General features: G+C 43.4%; 1 protein-coding gene and 1 long non-coding RNA gene across 7 annotated transcripts in view; both read left to right on the top strand.

The window, feature by feature from the left end:
* Positions 1-6,673, top strand: part of LOC132471675 (uncharacterized) — an 89,692-nt gene extending 83,019 nt beyond the window's left edge. The window contains exons 2-8 of one of the 4 annotated variants that reach the window (XR_009528882.1): positions 4,004-4,143; positions 4,380-4,481; positions 4,801-4,907; positions 5,063-5,143; positions 5,240-5,503; positions 5,799-5,919; positions 6,105-6,671. This is a non-coding gene — a long non-coding RNA (uncharacterized LOC132471675). Of the gene's footprint in view, positions 1-3,812; positions 4,144-4,379; positions 4,482-4,800; positions 4,908-5,062; positions 5,148-5,239; positions 5,504-5,798; positions 5,920-6,104 lie in introns of those variants that run through there. The other 3 variants (XR_009528883.1, XR_009528884.1, XR_009528881.1) reach the window with 3 other exon arrangements.
* A 2,032-nt stretch (positions 6,674-8,705) lies between these two features.
* On the top strand, positions 8,706-17,824 carry lims1 (LIM and senescent cell antigen-like domains 1). Of its 3 annotated transcripts, XM_060070524.1 has the most exons (11): positions 8,897-9,086; positions 10,437-10,593; positions 10,702-10,768; positions 11,720-11,840; positions 12,351-12,500; positions 12,680-12,830; positions 13,214-13,306; positions 13,788-13,836; positions 14,216-14,291; positions 14,595-14,729; positions 16,581-17,824. In XM_060070524.1, exons 1-11 carry the CDS (start codon positions 9,055-9,057, stop codon positions 16,693-16,695), a joined length of 1,146 nt encoding a protein of 381 aa, XP_059926507.1. In that variant the 5' UTR covers positions 8,897-9,054; the 3' UTR covers positions 16,696-17,824. The 3 variants fall into 3 exon arrangements, with proteins under 3 accessions (XP_059926506.1, XP_059926507.1, XP_059926505.1); XM_060070523.1 differs by lacking the exon at positions 14,595-14,729 and having other exon boundaries at positions 8,706-9,086; XM_060070522.1 differs by lacking the exon at positions 14,595-14,729 and having other exon boundaries at positions 8,903-9,080; positions 10,434-10,593.
* Positions 17,825-18,786: the final 962 nt, after the last annotated feature.

The raw sequence follows: 18,786 nt of genomic DNA, 5'->3' as shown, positions 1-18,786 counted from the left end.
GTGAATCTATATGGTGTATTGTGTGTGTCTGTATGGTGTGTGTGTGTGTGTGTGTGTGTGTGTGTGTGTGTGTGTGTGTGTGTGTGTGTGTGTGTGTGTGTGTGTGTGTGTGTGTGTGGTGGTAGGCGATGACTCAAGTTTAACCAGTGAATGAGTTTCTCTGGTCTCTGATGAAAGCTTCCTTATCTAACACACACACACACACACACACACACACACACACACACACACACACACACACACACACACACACACACACACACACACACTCACTTGCGTACACAGTAAGGTGAATTGAATGAAGACTTTTTTCGTTTTGAAGTTTGAATCTAAATCAGTCAAATCAGACTCATCCCTTTAATTAAAATGAGGGAGGTCATTTCAGATCAAACACAGAGCTGAAATAGCCTCTCACTGTTACCAAGAAGACCACAGCTAGCTTAGCTTAGCTCACCTGCCGCAGCTCGCCTGCCAGGTGGTTTTCTTAATTAGTTAATTGGTTGCATCTGGTGCGTTTCACTTAAAAGGGAACCGGACAGTACATTTGTTTGTGTCTGTTTTTGAGGTCTGTTGTGACTTATTTAACATCTCTTCCAGTTTCACAGGTTAAAGACTTTTTTAAATAAAGAGGAGCATCTCATCTGAACCTGATGTGAGTAGAATTGTGTGGCAAAGTACAACTGATGTGACTTGTATGTTGTATATAAATCACTGATAATGTGTGAAGGAAATCGGGGATTGTGGTGGTTTAACTCTCGTTTGAAATTTGGACCATGAGTAAACTGTTCCTTCCTTCAAAGTTCTATCATGGATTAACTGCAGTTCTGTGAGTATCCCAACTTAACCATGAAGCATAACTGCAAACTGTAAGTCATTAATTTCTCATTACTCTTGGGCACATTGATGTATTTTGGCTTCCTGGTGAGATAACCTGTTACCTGAAGGATGATCTGAGTAGTAAGATGTTTTATTGGTTCATGGGTTACTTAGGTGTTTGGTTTATGTTGGTTTTAATGATTTGTTAAAATGTTATTGTTATTGTTGTAAGCTGGAGTAATGGGTTGGGTTCTGATATCTTCAGTCTTCTTTCATTCTACTCTCCTGAGCTCTGCATCTTTATTGATGAGGGTGTGGTCTGAGTGAGCAGAGGTGCATACTGGGGTACAGAGCTGTCTCGAGTCTACAGGTCTGTAGACACGCCCCCTCAGGGGAAACTGCGTGTTTGAGAAACTGTCGTGTCGTCAGTTACATGGACTGGAATGTTCTTAAAGATGGAGACAGGGATTCAGAAGGAGAAACACCAGGGGGAGATGAGGGGGCTCCTCATCTCAACGACTAAAACACAACTTCAGTCTGACACAGAGAACCATGGAACACATTCAACAGTCCCCTCCAGGCATCGTGACTCCTCAGGAACAGTTTCATTTCCAAGAAGGTCTTATTTGGGGCCATCCCCATATGGGTCCTGCTCCTCAAGAGCCACCCCCCTCCACTGGGTGGTCTTCTGAACAGATGATCTCCTTCCTGTCCTCAGGCTGACTAAAGCTGCACCGTTTGCATCTGTGAAGGCCCCTCATTCGGGAAACTGGACTACAAAGACATGACTTCAGAGATGTTGAATCAACCTGGGACACATTTTGGAGACTCCAAGCATAATCCATCACCAATGTGGGACGCCACTGAAGAATGTTGTGCATAATTTACGTCTCTGGAGACATTGGTTGTTCTGTCATGGGTGCCCTGGCAGGAGAGCTGGGGGGGGGATGATGGAATGTTATTTGATATGAGGTTTTTACACTGTGTGTGTGTGTGTGTGGCTTGCTTTGACAGTGATCATTATCATACGGGGGCTCTGTGTGATTGGCTTGGGATATTGGAATGGTCAACTAAATCATACCTGATGGACGGCCACATGTTTACTTGAGGGCCTCCAGTAGACATGAAGAGCCCTGAGCGATGCGCCGGAGCGAGATCCAACACACTGGGCAGGAAGGACAGTATCCAACTCAAGTGTAAAAGGATGCAAGCGGTGTTCAGATCAGTGTTCAGATCAGTGACTTCAAACTAGGACTGCACCAATCAGGATCAATGGAGGATGGACACCAAAAGGAATTCCACAAGGAGAGTCTGACGTTGGAAAGGGACCTAAATGGATATTCAAGATGACCTTCAGACCTGTAATGAGACGGCTCTTCCTACCAGGCTGGATTGATGGAGAGCCCTGTGGATCTTGTCTTGCTCTCAGTTGCACGTCTTCTCAGGCTAAACTGTAATTGGTTCGGACAGGACTAGCTGAAGAACCAATCCGGGAACTCCAGCTAGTGCGCTCTTCGAGCTGAAGTTGTGCTCTTCATCTGAGGAGGTAAGGAAACCTTCACTGGGGCTTCAAGGTGTAAAGAGGAGAATGTTTCAAAGTGTTCCATGGTACTCTGATGAAGACCGTTGTTGTGTTCCACTGGCTGCGAGGAAGAACCCACACATCTTCCTCGTGGCCTTTCTCCTCTGAGAATCCTGGCGCCATCTTGAAGGATATTCCAGCTCATGTAACTGATGTCACGACAGATTCTCAAACACTTGGTTTCTCCTGAGGGGCGTGTCTATGGAACTGAGGACTTCAGACAGCACTGTATCCCAGCATGCATCTCTGCTCACTCAGACCACACCCCCATGAGTAGGATGCAACACTCTAGTGATGGAGATGTCGAGTTTTATAAGTAACGAGGGAGCAGACTAAGGTCATTAGAACACAATGGAATTGTCAAGTTTGTAAATCTTTAAGCCATGAAGATGGTTGGATAGTTCAGGAATTGGGCTTCTTTTTATTATGGGCAGTCCTTTCACTCAGATGCCCACTTCCCACTGGAGCTGTACATGTGTTGGCTGGCTGGCATGATTTGCTGTTGGTGATGAGGCGGTCAGGGTGACATTGCAGGGCTATGGTCGGCTCTCTGTGAGCTCAACGTTTAGATTTGCTCTGTATGGTTTGTACCCTGAATAAGCTAGATAATTGTAAAATGTAGACACGGTTTTGTAATGAATGATTCCCGGATTTTACGGTTAAAGTTGTTGTGGGACGTACATGGTAGTTTGGTTCTTCGTATGGTTTTGAGTGATATAACTTGTACACACTGGGTGCATAATAATGTAAAGGTACACTGAATAGTATTAATGACCAACAGCAACAAACAGATCTCCTCAAGGTAAGTCTGTTGGCTGTGTTTTAATGAAGACCATCGCTGGACTTCAGGATCTTCCTCCGTTCAGCTCAAGGTGAGGCGCTGGTTCGGTTTTTTCTTTGGTTTGTTCCGGCCGGAATGTTCGGATTCCAGTCGGACGGTTTGTGCTTCCCGCCGTGGAAGGTTGAGTGCGGTCACTTGATTTAGTCCCAATGGTTAGCATAGAACGTTGTAGTCTTGACGACCATAAGAAACCACCTGGCATTTAGTTTGACGGGAGTCCCCTGAGGGAATCTGGCGGAACGTTCTTGATGTATTTGAGTAACCTTGAGGCGTTGCCAACGGAAACAATTTCGGTTTCCATTGGGAATTGTTGCCCCTATCTTAAACAACTAAAGTTTGATATCAAATACATACTGAGACGTACGTCGTACAATATGTTGATAATTTCCGATGGTTGCGCCGTACTTTTAACCACGATGACGTTGCTGGGACTCTCACTGAGTACAAAACAGCGTTCTACTTGCGGGTCAATTTTTTACATCAGGGAAGGCTGAAAATCATTTCAAGGTGGAAGATAATTTGACATTTCTTCAACGGAACCCAGCACCTGAATATGGCTAAGCAGTATCGATATTAAATCAAATATACTCAGTGTTCTTTGTTACTTCAGCTTTTGTACGTTCTAAATATCTGCTGTCATTAATTGCCACAGAAGTTAAACCCTACCCAATGGAATGACGTTAAACAACGACTTTGGTGCAGAGTTACCAACTGGATAATATCAAAGCTAAACTAATGGCCGTCGTTTCCACATGTTACAGTAGAAGATACTCTAGAACTGTACAAGGTTAAAAAGGTAACATGTAGTTTGTCCCAAGGTGTCTGCCTCCTCACCCAGAGCAAGACCTCCACCTCCTCACCCAGAGCCAGACCTCCATCTCCTGTCAGAAGTCCTCCAGAACAGGTCAGTGCTGTGTGAGTAGTCTTCTCAGGTCAGTTTCGATGCATGGCCTGAACACCTTCTTTAAACTTGTGGACTGCTCTGTCTTCATTCCCAAAAACGGGATGCTCATGTCTGGTCTCAAGTCTTTTCTGGCCTTGAGTTATAAAATAATAGTTCAATTAATTGTGTAACTCAGTTTCGGATGAGTCAAATAAGTTTATTGTTGGGCAAATGCTGATATATACCTGCTGCTGTAGCTGAAAGGCGAGGCTGAGAGGCTGGGGACCGGAGGCTTGTGGTGCCAGGGTGGACCGGAGACTGAGGCTGGAGACCAGGGGCCTGCAGCACTGGACCAGAGGGTAACCATCACCAAGCTCATCTGAAACACAAAAATCCACGGTAGTTTAGGTCTGGTTTTGATCATCTTATGACTTTAAATCTGTGCCAAGCTGTGAGTTAATTCATACGGGGGTTATGCAAGAGTCATATGAGCCATTAATGTTACTAGTGCTGCTACGACCGTAGTGGATGAATTGCTGAACGCGACAATCTGCAGACGTTGTCTAATTTAAGTGTTTAAATTTGTCTTCCATTTTACAAGTGAACCTCAGATACAGGAGGTGGGGTGTGTTGTGTCCCAGGTGATTTACTGCTGAGACCAACTGTGTTTGAAACCAGACCAGGAATCCATGGCTGAAGGAGCTGATGGAGGAGCCGTGCTGAAGGCCCTGGGCTGGTGGAGGAGCTGGTGGAGGGCCTGCCTGGTGAATGACGTCAGTCGTGGGGTAGATGGAGCTCGACTCTGAAGTGATCATCACACTCACTGCCACTTCTTGTAGAATACTGCTACCACAAACTACCGGCGTTTGTACCATTATATACCAGATGACTACATCTGTTTTACCACATGTTGAAGCAAGACTTCCGCTGTTTTTTCCAGACCAGGACTCTGTCTGAGGAGAGCTGCTGGAGGAGCTGAGACGCTGGAGGACGACTAGGAATCGACCAACAAGGATTCCTCGTAAGTTTGTATTTACTTGCATGGTTGACTTAAAGGGCAAAATACAGCTGTTACTTTGACATGCGTTAACAAACTACCGCTGTGTTTTCTTACTAGAACGTGTTTCTGGAGCGGAGGCGAGTTGGTAGGGGAGCCGTGAATCTGGAGGATGACCATCACTCTACCAACAAAGATTGTAAGTTTGTATTAACCAAACAAACTGGAAATAAAGGGCTTAAAAATAAGACGCACTACATGTTTGTTACCAGACTTTAGGGCCAGACTCGCGCTTTTTGTTCCAGACCAGGACTCGGGCTGAGGAGAGCTGATGGAGGAGCCAAGACTCTGGAGGACGACATCACTCCACTAACCAGGATCCTCGTAAGTTTGCCTAAAATAAACAGTGGACTTGTTGTAACGCAGGATTAGTTTGTCCAGTACAAGTTACGGCATACTATTGTGGTTGTTTACTAGACAAGCTACAGCTGCTACTTTGTTACGCGCCATTAGAGCCCAACTACTCCTGTGTTTGTGACCTTACATTAGAGACAAACTACTACTGTGTTTGTTGCCTGATATTAGAGCAAACTACTCCTGTGTTTGTTACCTTGCATTAGAGCCCGACTACTCCTGTGTTTGTTACCTTACATTAGAGACAAACTACGTTTGTAACCAGACCAGGAATCTGGAGAACTGATGGAGAAGCCATACATCTGGAAGGCAAATCCTGAGGACCACCAGGACTCTACCATCAAGGATTCTTCATAAATGTGCATTATCTGGACATAGTGGACTAGGTAGGGGGTTGGGGGTTCAACTCTCAAACCAATGGTGCCGAGTTCAAGTCCCCAGAATACAGTGATGCGTCCTTGAGCAAGGCGCCCTAAAGCCTGCCTGCTCCTTAATGCCTTATCTTTGGTTCAGATAATGTTACATCTTTTGAATATTTAACCTAATCATTGTCCTTGTTTGGTCCGGGCAGACACACCTGAGCTGAACCTCACCTGATCCTGTTTGGTCGGGGGTAGACACACCTGAGCTAAACCCGCCCTGATCCTGACATCCTGCTGGTCCCGTCTCCTCAGTTCATCTGAGCCTCGTCCTCCAGAAGACCTGCTGAGCTCAGCAGTCTGAGGCTGATGGATCAATGACCTCCAGTGGGAGTGATCCTCTTGACCCCACCTGTAACCGTGTGCTTCCACACGCCTTTCCCTCACGTCTGTCACTAACCACACTACTTCACTACTCTCTACTGCTTCCTCTTTTCTTCCTTGTCTGTGGTTCAAACCTTTACACTGAAGGCGCGTCTTCCTGCCCTCAGAGGGTTTAGCGTTAGGGTTGAGAGTCAGGGTTTAGAGTCAGGGACAGAGCTGGTCAGGGAGGACTGCTTTTACACAAACCTCTTCATTTGCTTTCGGAATGGTGGTGACATTTTGAAAAGATTCATTTGGGAAAATGTTTTCCTCTGCTTTCCTTTACAAAATGTTATTAAACTTCTGTCAAGTGTTTTTGTTTATATATTAAAATCCCACATTGACTTCTACATGTTTGTTGCGGTTCATTTAATTGTCCTTTAACTTGGTTAATGTCAAGCTAAACTCCTGCAATACATTTAATATACATGATATACATATTCTGCAATGTTCCCATAATCCATTTTGTAAAAATATGAAACCTCCATATTACTACTAAATTCAAGCCTATTCATGTATTTAACAATGTACATACTACCCCGCAGGCCATTCTCTGCTACTACAACACGTTCAATCCACCAACCCGTCTGAGTAACTCCTGACTGCAGCTCGCAGATCGAGGAGGGGCTTAAATTTTGCTTAAATTTGGGCTGGCTTAAACGTTTAAGGCAGACCAGATTTAAGGAAAATTCCGCGCAGTATCATGGACTCAGACGGAAATACGTTCTCCCGCTTTCTGCAGATAGCGGGAGAACGTATTTCCGTCCGAGTCCATGATGCTGCGCGCTTTTCTGCCGCTCTCTGTTCGTGTACATTATAAACTAATGTATGGATAGACCAACAAGTTGATCATTAAAATATTCATGGAAGTAACATGCATAGGCCTCATATTTATGTCATGAGGTCGTTTGAAAAATAGCATTTAGGCAGTGTTTTTCAGCTTTTTTTTAACGCCATGCCCTCGTGCATGGCGTCCACATATGAGGACAATTAAATAAACTCCAATATTTTGCTTATCATGGTAATATTCTCCAAACCACATTGGTAAGATATGTTTCGTGAAACATTGAAACCTGATTTAAATTTTGCTTTTCCCCTCCAGATTTGCCTGCACACTGCACCACGACATTGCACCACATAACACACAAATGCATGAACCTTTTTCCATATTACCGGTAAGTCATTGTGCTGTGCTGTATTGACGTTTGAGAATGTGCTGCCGGATCTCCGCCACCAGATGGCGCCCGCGAGGGTGAAACCATGGGTTAAACGTTTAGACCAGCCCACATTTAGGGAAAATTTAAGCTCCTCCTCGATCTGCGGGCTGCAGTCAGGGGCACTTGGCCCGTCTCGCATCAATGTGCTACGTTGGTTCAAACGGAAAATGTAGTTTGGTGCGAGACTGTTGTCCAGCAGAGGGAGATGTCATACACCTTAATTATACAGAAATGTCTGCGTATTTACATTTTAAAATGTTCATGGGCTGGTCTAGTTTGTCTGCAAATAACTGCCTCCAGCAACAGGATTGGTCGAAACGAAGTGAAGGAAATAAAAGCCCAGTTCACCAGATCTGAGGTCAGCTGCGGTCAGATTTTGGATCATGAATGTATTGAGCTCGGAGGAGGACGGCCGGACGCGTGTTTACCTGGTCGATTAGGCCCTGAACGCAGACCCTGAACCCAGACATCCTAATCACAGACCCTGTGTTTAATTAGCCCCGAATATAATTTTTGGGTTAAAAAATAAATAAAATTAAAAATATTTATAATTATTTATAAGTACTAGCCTAGTCTAGATAGTCCTTCTTGCAAGAGAATAAACAGTTTAAAAACATAACCTTTTTACCACCTCAAGTGAATTAACCTATCCTATTTTGGCATTTTCATTTTCCGTCTGGGCTAAGCCCCGGATGTTTATGAAACCTAGAAACACCCCTGGTTTAAGGAGTGGACCCATCAAAAAACTAATTTCACAAATGCATGTTTCAGTCATTAGCCTGTGACGTCAGTGGGGGTGGCAAGTGGAATCACGTGACAGTACTTGGACGTTGGATGTCCATGTCCTACAAGCCGCAGCGAGACAGATAAGGGCCGCGTTGCTCCCGATGTTGTGTGAGCATGGATAACTTTGGACGAGTTGCGGCTTCAAAATTCAAATGGCTTTATTGGCATTGAAACGTACACGTGCGTTGCCAAAGAACAACGGTAAAATAAGCTACAGAAAAATTGAAACTTCCCCATTTGCGTTTCCCATCTGGCCGAGCGTCAAGCATAAACAGACTTAAGAGTGGGCGGGGCCTCGTTCATAGCCCTGCGGCAGGGAGTGGGTGGATGTAGGATCATGAATTGTAACGTTACACCGATCTACTGTAACGTAATATCCGGTCTTGTACTTGGTCTCTTACTATTCATTGTGTACGCTAGTTTAACGGTCCGCGGAGCAAGAAGAATAAGAACATGAATAGAAGACGAGACAAGAATAACAGAAATAAAGTTAACGGATATACCTTTATCGTATGTCCCTCCCTCCCTCTCAAAACGCCTATCGGCGTGCAACCTATGTAGCTTTAAAGTCCCGCCCTCTCTCTTAAACGCTCATTTGGGCTGTCTCACGACGGCACGCCTTGGAGCGAGCGTCAGGAACCGACTCTTCCAACGATTTTTCGGTCCGAGTTTAGAAGTGTAAAAGTAACCTAGTCCGGGTGGTGTTCATTTAAAACGTCGTGGTGTTGTAGTGGTGATGCTTGGGGTGGTCGGAATGACGGGAGGCAGGTAATGTATCATCTGCTACATAACTACATTTAGGAGTATAATACTCCCATGTCAGCTAGATCTGATAGCCATGTTAGCTTAGCGTAGGCCCCGTTATATTAGTTTACTTGTTCAATGACAATATAGACTTGAAAAGATGCCAACAACGATGGAATTTTACATTGAGTATCTGGAAATTGTTAATAAATAATCCTGTAAGCATTCCATGCTGTTGTCTTTATGAAGCAAATTTTCAGGGGAATTCGTTATTAGTTAACGTTATTCTATCTGGAGAAAATAGTAACTTGTATTCAATTAGAAGGAAAGCTACAAAATCATTTACAAGGATAAGCATTATGAGATCAAGTGAAGCTTATCCTCATTTAAATCTATTTAGTTAAGTTTAACCTCACGTTGTTCTGTTAAGATATTTCATCCTCATTTTATCTCCAAAGTGTTATTTCATCCTCAGTTATTCTGTACATTACGTTAACTTGGCCAGCGTCCTTTTAAAGTTGAAAGGTTTTGGCGATTTGTCATATTTCATGTATTAAGCCTCTACATGTCAACTCGGTGTAGTGTACTCTCATGCCCAAATTAGGTTATGACTTGTGCTGAATATTTCATTGCCGTCTCAGTATTGGCGGAGGAGTTTTGTGTAAACAGATTTACAACAGACCGTCTAAACGTTGTCATTCCAGTCGCCACGTTTAGTGTGTGTGTGTGTGTGTGTGTGTGTGTGTGTGTGTGTGTGTGTGTGTGTGTGTGTGTGTGTGTGTGTGTGTGTGTGTGTGTGTGTGTGTGTGTGTGTGTGTGTGTGTGTGTGTGTGTGTGTGTGTGTGTGCGCGAATGATAGTCATGTTGTTCCCTGACTATTATAGTTTTCATTGTTGGGTAGAAAGAAACATCTTGGATACTAGTACTACGGTCATTCTTTCCAGGGCTTGCAAACTCCGTTTTTTGTCGCTCTGAGAATATTTTAGCCACATTTCTGGAATCAATATTATTACTGTAGTTACAAGGTCCGAGATGTACTTTTAAAATGTTGTCCCCTATAAGTGAGAAATCAACCGAACGAGCAATGTTTTTAATATATAACCCAGATAAATATTTTTTACCTGTCAAAGCTATCTCAGTGCAGTGGCAGGTTTTTATTGAGCCTTGGCTTAGGTGTTTGACTCCAATCCGAATAGTGCTGGGTTCATTCCCTGTTTCCGCAACCTTACCTGTTGTCATCTTTTAGCAAGATGCCCAAACCCCTACCTGCTCCCTAATTAGGACGTCATCAGTATCTGAATTCATGTCAATTTATTTTGATTACAGTGTTGATCAATTACTAAGTAGAACTCCCAATGTTTTTTTGATTGACAGCATGGCTAACGCCCTGGCCAACGCAGCGTGCGAGCGCTGCAAGAGTGGCTTTGCTCCTGCGGAGAAGATTGTGAACAGCAACGGAGAGCTGTACCACGAGCAGTGCTTCGTCTGCGCTCAGTGCTTCCAGCAGTTCCCAGAGGGACTCTTCTATGAGGTTTTTCTTTCTCTTTCACTGCCCCCCCCACCCAGCAGTTTTGAGCAGCAGGAAATGTGATGTTATCCTCTCCCTATATTTGCTAACAGGAAGTGTGTTGTGTTTTAGTTTGAAGGCAGGAAGTACTGCGAGCACGACTTCCAGATGCTGTTCGCCCCCTGCTGTCATCAGTGTGGTTAGTCCTACACAATAAAACACGCATTGGACATAGGAAACAACGATGCGAAACAGACAAAGCACAACAGACACCACACCACAGAGGTAAACGTGTAAAAACACAAAATAAAAACGTATGGCCAAAACATATGACAATCAACAACAATCTTATATTATCTTATATCACGATTACTTAACAGTACAACCAAACTTCTTTTTTTATTAAAAAATATATATCCTTCAATATATGTGATTGACAGGCTAGATTGATTCCCCAAGACAATCAGAGAAGAGATGCCCTGATTGGTCAGAAATAAGTCCAAAAGCTAAATTGTCTCATACAGCACATGCATGAGGGCAGTCATTTAGAACCGATATTCTTAGATTTGCCAAAGTAATACTTGAGAGATGACAATGCCATTTTTTTTGTTAACCATATATTTACGCTCAGTGAGAAGGGATCTTAAGCAGGGAAGGAATGGGACAATCCGTGGTCCAAGTCAAGCAGTGTTGACTGAAATGCTGAATATGTGGCGTTTAAAGCAGGGCTTAAAGAGAGGTTACAGACGTGCAGGTCCCAACGAGACCTGTGCGTGGTCTCAGCTCCCGCTTAAGATCGTGGCATTGCAGTCTTAGTGCGCTTTAAGGACAGGAGCGTACACAAAAAACATGATTCTCTCTGTGGGTACTCTACAAGGCTTTGGCTGTTCTGCTAAATGAAAAGTTTCTAAGGTACACTGAAACGCATCATTGACATCTATTTTGACTATGTAATCAGTCAAATGCTCGTTATCGATGCAGGTTCTGTCATGATTGTATATGAATACCGTGCACAGTCATGCAAAACGGAGGTCTTTCTCTACAAAGAGTAAGGCAACTGTTTGATATCATAGATGTTTTATACTTATTATGACCCTCCTGTCCGCCTTTTTGATTGCTGAAGATCAAACTTGATGACATGTGTTCTCAGGGGAGTTCATCATCGGCCGTGTGATCAAAGCCATGAACAACAGCTGGCACCCTGACTGTTTCTGCTGTAACATCTGCCAGGCAGTGCTCGCTGACGTGGGCTTTGTCAAGAATGCTGGCAGGTCAGCCTCAACACTACTGTGTTTAATATGTGGTCTTTAATCTAGAACCACAGGTAAACCCCATATATACTGTGTTTTAATCTGTGGTCTTTAATCAAGAACCACAGGTAAACCCCATATATACTGTGTTTTAATCTGTGGTCTTTAATCAAGAACAACACGTCAGCCCCATATATATATTGTGTTTAGTCTGTGGTCTTTAATATAGAACCACAGGTCAGCCCCATATAAATACTATGTTTAATCTGTGTTCTTGATTCTAGAACAACAGGTCAGCCCCATATATTGTATTTATTCTATAACCTGTATTCTGTTATCTAGAACCCCAGGCTACCATCACATACTGAAACTCCAATAGACACTCTCTGGTAGTCTGGTATCTTATCCCGTACATATCAGCATCATGTCGCTGTACTGAACCGTTGTATTAGTTTATGGCCGGACACAGTCCCTGCATGATTGAAGGGGTCACTTGATGAAGGCAAATTGTTCTTTCTTGTGTGTAACCAGACACCTGTGTCGTCCCTGCCACAACCGAGAGAAGGCTCGCGGCCTTGGGAAGTACATCTGTCAGAAGTGCCATGCCATCATCGAGGAGCAGCCTCTCATCTTCAAGAATGACCCCTACCACCCTGACCACTTCAACTGCAGCAACTGCAGGTCGGTGCCCTCCTCTCGGCGCAGTGGTATACTGCCATGTTACCCATGCAGCCGGGTTGAACGGGTTCTCTTGCGTGACAATGTCATAAAGTTCTCATGATCTTTCCATGATGGTGTCAAGACGTTCTCATGATGTTGACATTGCGTTCTCACGGCGTGTGTGTGGTGTCGTGGTGCAGTAAGGAGCTGACAGCCGAGGCAAGGGAGCTGAAGGGTGAGCTGTACTGTCTGCCCTGCCACGACAAGATGGGGGTCCCGATCTGTGGTGCCTGCAGAAGACCCATCGAGGGTCGCGTGGTCAACGCCATGGGCAAGCAGTGGCACGTGGAGGTCAGTGGTAGAGAGGGGAGCCAGACATAATTCAGCACCTCAGCGGGCATATTTTAAATGTAGCGCTCCTCCAGCACACAGGCTGCCAGAGTGCCCCGCCTTTTTTTTTGTGTTTTTCCTTCTATCTATTTCATGTTCATTTGTACCACACATCTTCTTCATATCATAAAGATCATCATAACGCACGGAAAGAGGACATTTTGGTCCACTTTTAGCGAACAACACTCTGAATAACATGCAGGAGGATAAATGAAAGCGCCGTTATAGCTTACACAGACTGCAGGGAATGACCAGGTTATGTTATTATGTCTGGTTCTTTCAGACGGACGCTGTGTTATGGTGAATTCAGATCTTGTGATAAGTGTGTTTATGTGTCCCTGCAGCACTTTGTGTGTGCCAAGTGTGAGAAGCCCTTCCTGGGTCACCGCCACTATGAGAGGAAGGGGCTGGCCTACTGTGAGACCCATTACAACCAGGTACACCTTCCTTACATTACCCCCGTAACAATGATCCAACTGTACACAAGGTTGCCACTCACAGTAATTTTTTGGATCAGTGCGTTGGGCAAAATGTCATTAATAACACCAAATGCCATCACAAGTTACCAGAGTTCTTCCGAAGCATTAAGCAGCAAATGGTTGGCTTGTATATGTATTTGATTAATTACCGACACAAACCAAATATTTTATGAATCTATTATATTAATTTGATTTGATTATTTTTTTTGTAGATTGACTGACTTATCGATTAATCAACTATTAACCATTAACTAATAAACAGCAATTAATGGTTCTAGCTCTTATGTACACACCCCCCTGTCCAACAAACCACCCACCTCTACCTTTATGCTAGGCTGGTTCTCTGGTCATGTCATTTTCATGTCTATTCAATGTTTGTGTATTTTAGTTAGCTGGTTCAGGAGCTTAGTTTAAAGTCTGCTTTTTGTCCACTGACCAGCTGTTTGGAGATGTTTGCTACCACTGCAACCGTGTGATCGAAGGCGACGGTAAGGACTAATACTCATTAAGATGACCTATTCAAGATAATGCTTTAAACTACTGCAAAGAATACTTTTAATGGTAGAACTAGTAACAAGCAAGAATACTTTACGAGTGAACCTATTGAGAGATTTAGTTTTTTAGGAGTTTGCTGCTTCCTAGTGGTTAAAACATGCTATGCTGTTGGTTGAACATCTTTGGAAGACGCGTTACACATACCATCAAAATGCTGCACATTATCTCACAAATATTGTAAATAATGTAGTTTGAGACCTAAAAGGTTACTGAACCAAACACTGCCAACCAATCTGGACTAGTATGCACTCATGTCGTGTCTTCGTCAGATGAAAGGTATGATTTCCGATCCCTCTCTCCTGGTCTCTGCAGTGGTCTCAGCCCTCAACAAGGCCTGGTGCGTCAGCTGCTTCTCCTGCTCCACCTGCAACACCAAACTCACCCTCAAGTACGTCCCTGCCCCCGTCTGCTCTGGGTTTACTGTGTGTGTTTAGTGGGCATCGTGTGTGTGTGTGTGTGTGTGTGTGTGTGTGTGTTTACTCACTCTGTCTAGGGCTTCTCACTCACCCTGGGGTCTCGGTTAACAACCCCCGGTCTAGTCCTAATAATCCTCCCTCAACCTTTTCCTTCCTTTCCTCCTCCCTTCATGTCTTCCTTCTTCGGCTTTCCTCTCTTGCGTCCCCCCCCCCCCCCCCCCGTCCCCCCCCCTTGCCCTCTGGCTGCGCTGCCCTGTGGGCGGGGCTGCGTCCAGAGATAAGTTTGTGGAGGTGGACCTGCGGCCGGTGTGCAGGCGTTGTTACGAGCGCATGCCTGACGAGCTGAAGCGCCGCCTGGCCCGCCGCGAGCGAGACGCCAAAGAGGGCCGGAAGAAGCCCACCGTCTGTGTGTAGAGGTTCCTCTCTCGTTGCTCTGCAAGCACCCTTCAAGGCACCCGCTTCCCCCGCTGTGATGTCACCTTGATGTCGACGGCATGCCCTCTTCCGCTGATGCTTATAGAAATGTGCTCTTTTTGCGTTTCTCTATTTTTGTGTTTGTGTATTTATTTGAATGCTGTCTGGTGTCAATGTACCCTCGTCTTACAGAGACTCTATTGAACCACCAGGTGTGATGTTGTCTAGCTATGGCATGTTCAAAATCGATCCATTAGTGACATCACAAGTGGGGGGAGGAGTGTGTCCCCCCCCCCCCCCCAGATGTATGATGGGATGTATCAGCCTGCCTCCTAAGGATTAACCAAGGTCAAATTCCCGACGTTTATTATTACTGCGTCAAAACTGTATTATTCAAACCGTGATAATAATTTAACCGAGGTTTGCCGTTGAACCAGTCAACGTTCCACCCCTGACCGACGTCCACCAGTTAGCGTCCCGGAGACGTCAGCGTCCCGGAGACGTCAGGCGCACAGGCGCAGAATGCAACAGGAGTTTGTATTGCATTGAAATGAACAACGTGGCCCAAGGCAGTGACAGCGCGCTAGAGTTTTTTCCGCCTTTGGAAAAGGCCCTCTTATCTGTAATGTCAACCAAGTGCAGCTACCTCAAGGTCACATGTGGCCGTATCTAATGTTTTAATTCATTCCGAAGTGTCTGGGTGAGGCCCACCCGCCCCAATCGCAAAGACGTTTTAATGAATGGAATTTAAACAAATGAGCAAGCAGTAATGTGAGACACCATACAAAGATCAGAATCTCAACTTTAAAACTATCATAACCATTGTTGGCTACATGAAAGAGAATTTCAACCCCAAACAAATAAGCATGGGGTAATTTTATTTTATTTGTTTGAACTGCTCATGTGCAGCCAAAAAATCACCACGCTGAATTCTAGGCAACAAACAATCAAGAACAAATTTCACTTCCTTTATTCAACCAAAAACATACATGTACATTGGGTTCTCAAGATATCTACCTGTTTGTTTCATCAAGTTTATACTGTTGCATTGTATTATTTTAATGTTTATGTAAACAAAAAGTGAGTAGTGCTGCCTTATTGGGGTTTCAATGTAAACATTGGTGAAGTGATTTCAGTGTGTAAATCAGTACTCATTAAATGTCAGCACACAGCCTAATAGTTGGTACAGGATACTCAACATCATACCTCGTGGTATAATAGGGGCACTTGATTGCACACGTGCATGTCTTCATTTATGTCTGTTTTACTTTTCATATTTTTTTTAAATTTAGTCATTCCCATTAATTTAAAAAGTGCAACTTTATAAATGCTATAGCGCAACTTGTAGGTTGGCACACCAAAATAATGAGCATAGTGGGCGAAGTATTAAGGATATCGACATGAAGACTATATTTATGTATATTTGTTATTTTAGTAACGCAACGTGCATGTGCACCAAATTACTTCATTTGATACAAATGTGGAAAGTGGAATACACCAGTGACCCACCGGCGCTACTGGAAGCATTGGGATTTACATCCTCATGGAGGTTGAAATCTTGACAGCTGATTGAGAGCCTCTTGCTGCTTTGTAATAGAGTGCCTACGTAGATTTACCCCTCAACAGTAAATGAACAGACCATGTGAATTAACACAAAAAAAGTACCTGCATGTTGCTCTACAATTAAGTGTTTTCAACCCATGGACCCCCGAATCATAAAGAGGAAACATGCACAGCCATGCAGAGCATGGCTCCAATCAGCTCTGTTTTCAATTGGCTCCAATGAGGATCAGTTGGGTCGTTCTGGTGGTTTCATCTTTCTTTTGTGTTTCTCTTTGTCTTTGCAGGAACAAGTTTGTGGAATTTGACATGAAGCCGGTATGTAAGAAATGTTATGAGAAGTTTCCTCTGGAGCTCAAGAAGAGGCTGAAGAAGCTGGCTGAGGCGGTGGGCAGAAAGTAATGTCGTCCCAAGCCCTTCGGGTGTTTTAATACCTTTGACCTAAGATGAGGCCTACTGTGGTGTTGACGAGTTGATTTCATATTCCCCCTCCTGTTTGACCTGACTTAAACTCCTATCCTAGTATGTTTGACTTTACGGTGACCCCTGCAGTAGAATGTTAGACCTTAAGGTAAGGCCTACTGTGGTATGTTGACCTTAAGGTAAGTTGTAGTGTTCACCTGAAGGTTAAGTTTTGTTTCTGTTTGTTTGCCTTAAGGTAGGTTCTCCAGTAGTTGTGACCTTAAGGGGCCTACTATAGTGTTAACCTGAGGCTGTTGTTTTCTTAAGTCTTAACTTCATTTATTTTTCCACATTTTTTTAATGCCCAAGGTATTTATATTCGCTCCTTATGCATCACAGTGGATATTGCATCGCAAAACGCTCTCCATTTAAGATTAACAATTGGTATATTAGTGTTTCTATTCTAGTTAAAGTGTTGCCAACATACTTTAGTTCTTATTTTAACTTCATCATAGCCCACATGAGAAGCTATATATGATCTTTTATTTTGTAGATGTAATGCTAAAGAACTGCAATACCCTTTTATTGTGGTAAGAGATTTATTCCACTAGGATACTACTTTGAAAATGTAAATCCGGTGGATTGATGCAACAAAGAATATATCTGATTGGCTTTTGTATTGTGCCTTGAATATAACCATGTATCCTGATATGCAATTCATTTTTTATTTTTTCATAAAGCTCTATGTATTTTCAGATGTATTATGATGCATTAATATGCCACAAATGTATTTTTCTTAATCACAAATGCAAATATACCTTTAATCAATATTGGGTCATGTGATTGCACTACAGTTACTAATGCTTAATATACATGCACACCCATCTTATGCTGTCTTGATATTCACACCATCACTATGAACCTTCTCACCTCAGTCGTGTGATTTTGGGTGACAGTGTAATTTGGAATTGGCGAAATGAAAGGAAAAAAACATGGATAGTTAGAACTTCCATTATGTGGGTTCCTGCTTGTTGGCACCGAATGATCAGCCCAATAATTAGCATGTTGGCAATTCAGGGGTACGACACCTTTTCATTTTAAAGAACTTAATAAAGATATCGCAACATAATACTGAATGGTGTTTCTTCTGTCACATTCACAGCTACACCTTGTAAAGATCAATTACCTTTTTTCATGTCCAGTGGCTTTAACTTGCATTACCCTGGGCATATGAACACATGGGCCATGTCTACGGGCATGGGAAAACAGTTCTTATTTGGCAAGGTCACATAAACTTTAATATCTGGATGGTTTCCCAATGATACATGTATACTGATTTGTTAATACTATGGATTCAATCATTGTCTTTGTGATCACAAAGTGTAGTCTCACAAATGTTTATTGAGGTTGAGTCTGGTTTATCACCGGAGCAAATTGTTTGGTGAAAACAGTCAAGTCATAACAAAAGTATTGAGTACATTTTCTCATGCAATAAGAATGTACAGTGTTGATGAACAACAGGACATTTCTGTACAGCGCTGATACAATAAAATAAGTACAGTACAATATAATAGATCAATGTCCATTCCCAGAGGAAGAAGAAAAAACAGTACACATTCAAGTGCAAATTAAGATACCTATAGCAGTGTTTCCCATACATAGACCATTGTGTGGCGCGGCGCCACAGAATCAACATCGAGCGCCACGAATTGATTGTCTTTTTTTTATTTTTATTGTATTAATTGTTTTTTTTTTTTTTTTTTGATTTCGAAATCTAAAAATCGTTCCGTCCATTCATCTCTGCATAGCACTCGTTCTCCCTGTCATTCACACACACACACACACACACACACACACACACACACACACACACACACACACACACACACACACACACACACACACACACACACACACACACACACACACACACACACACACACACGTAGCGAGAGCCACGATACGCTAACACATGAACCCACCGATGTCACCCGTCGCTTAGCAACCGGACACGCTGGGGTTGATAAGTTACCGGACTACTTTAACTACTACGGAGTGATAATATCAAAGACGTGAATCAGGCAATAAATT

Source organism: Gadus macrocephalus, chromosome 14, assembly GCF_031168955.1.
Source record: "Gadus macrocephalus chromosome 14, ASM3116895v1".
Lineage (NCBI taxonomy): Eukaryota > Metazoa > Chordata > Actinopteri > Gadiformes > Gadidae > Gadus > Gadus macrocephalus.
The sequence above is the reverse complement of the archived record's forward strand: the minus strand, read 5'-3'. Positions and strand labels throughout refer to the sequence as shown.

Bases quoted from the DNA above. Each gene is read 5' to 3' on its own strand.
- lims1 (XM_060070524.1), top strand. From the start codon at position 9,055: ATGCTTGGGGTGGTCGGAATGACGGGAGGCAG. The intron at 10,594-10,701 runs GTTTTTCTTTCT...GTTGTGTTTTAG, and splicing joins CAGAGGGACTCTTCTATGAG to TTTGAAGGCAGGAAGTACTG. The intron at 11,841-12,350 runs GTCAGCCTCAAC...GTGTGTAACCAG, and splicing joins TTTGTCAAGAATGCTGGCAG to ACACCTGTGTCGTCCCTGCC.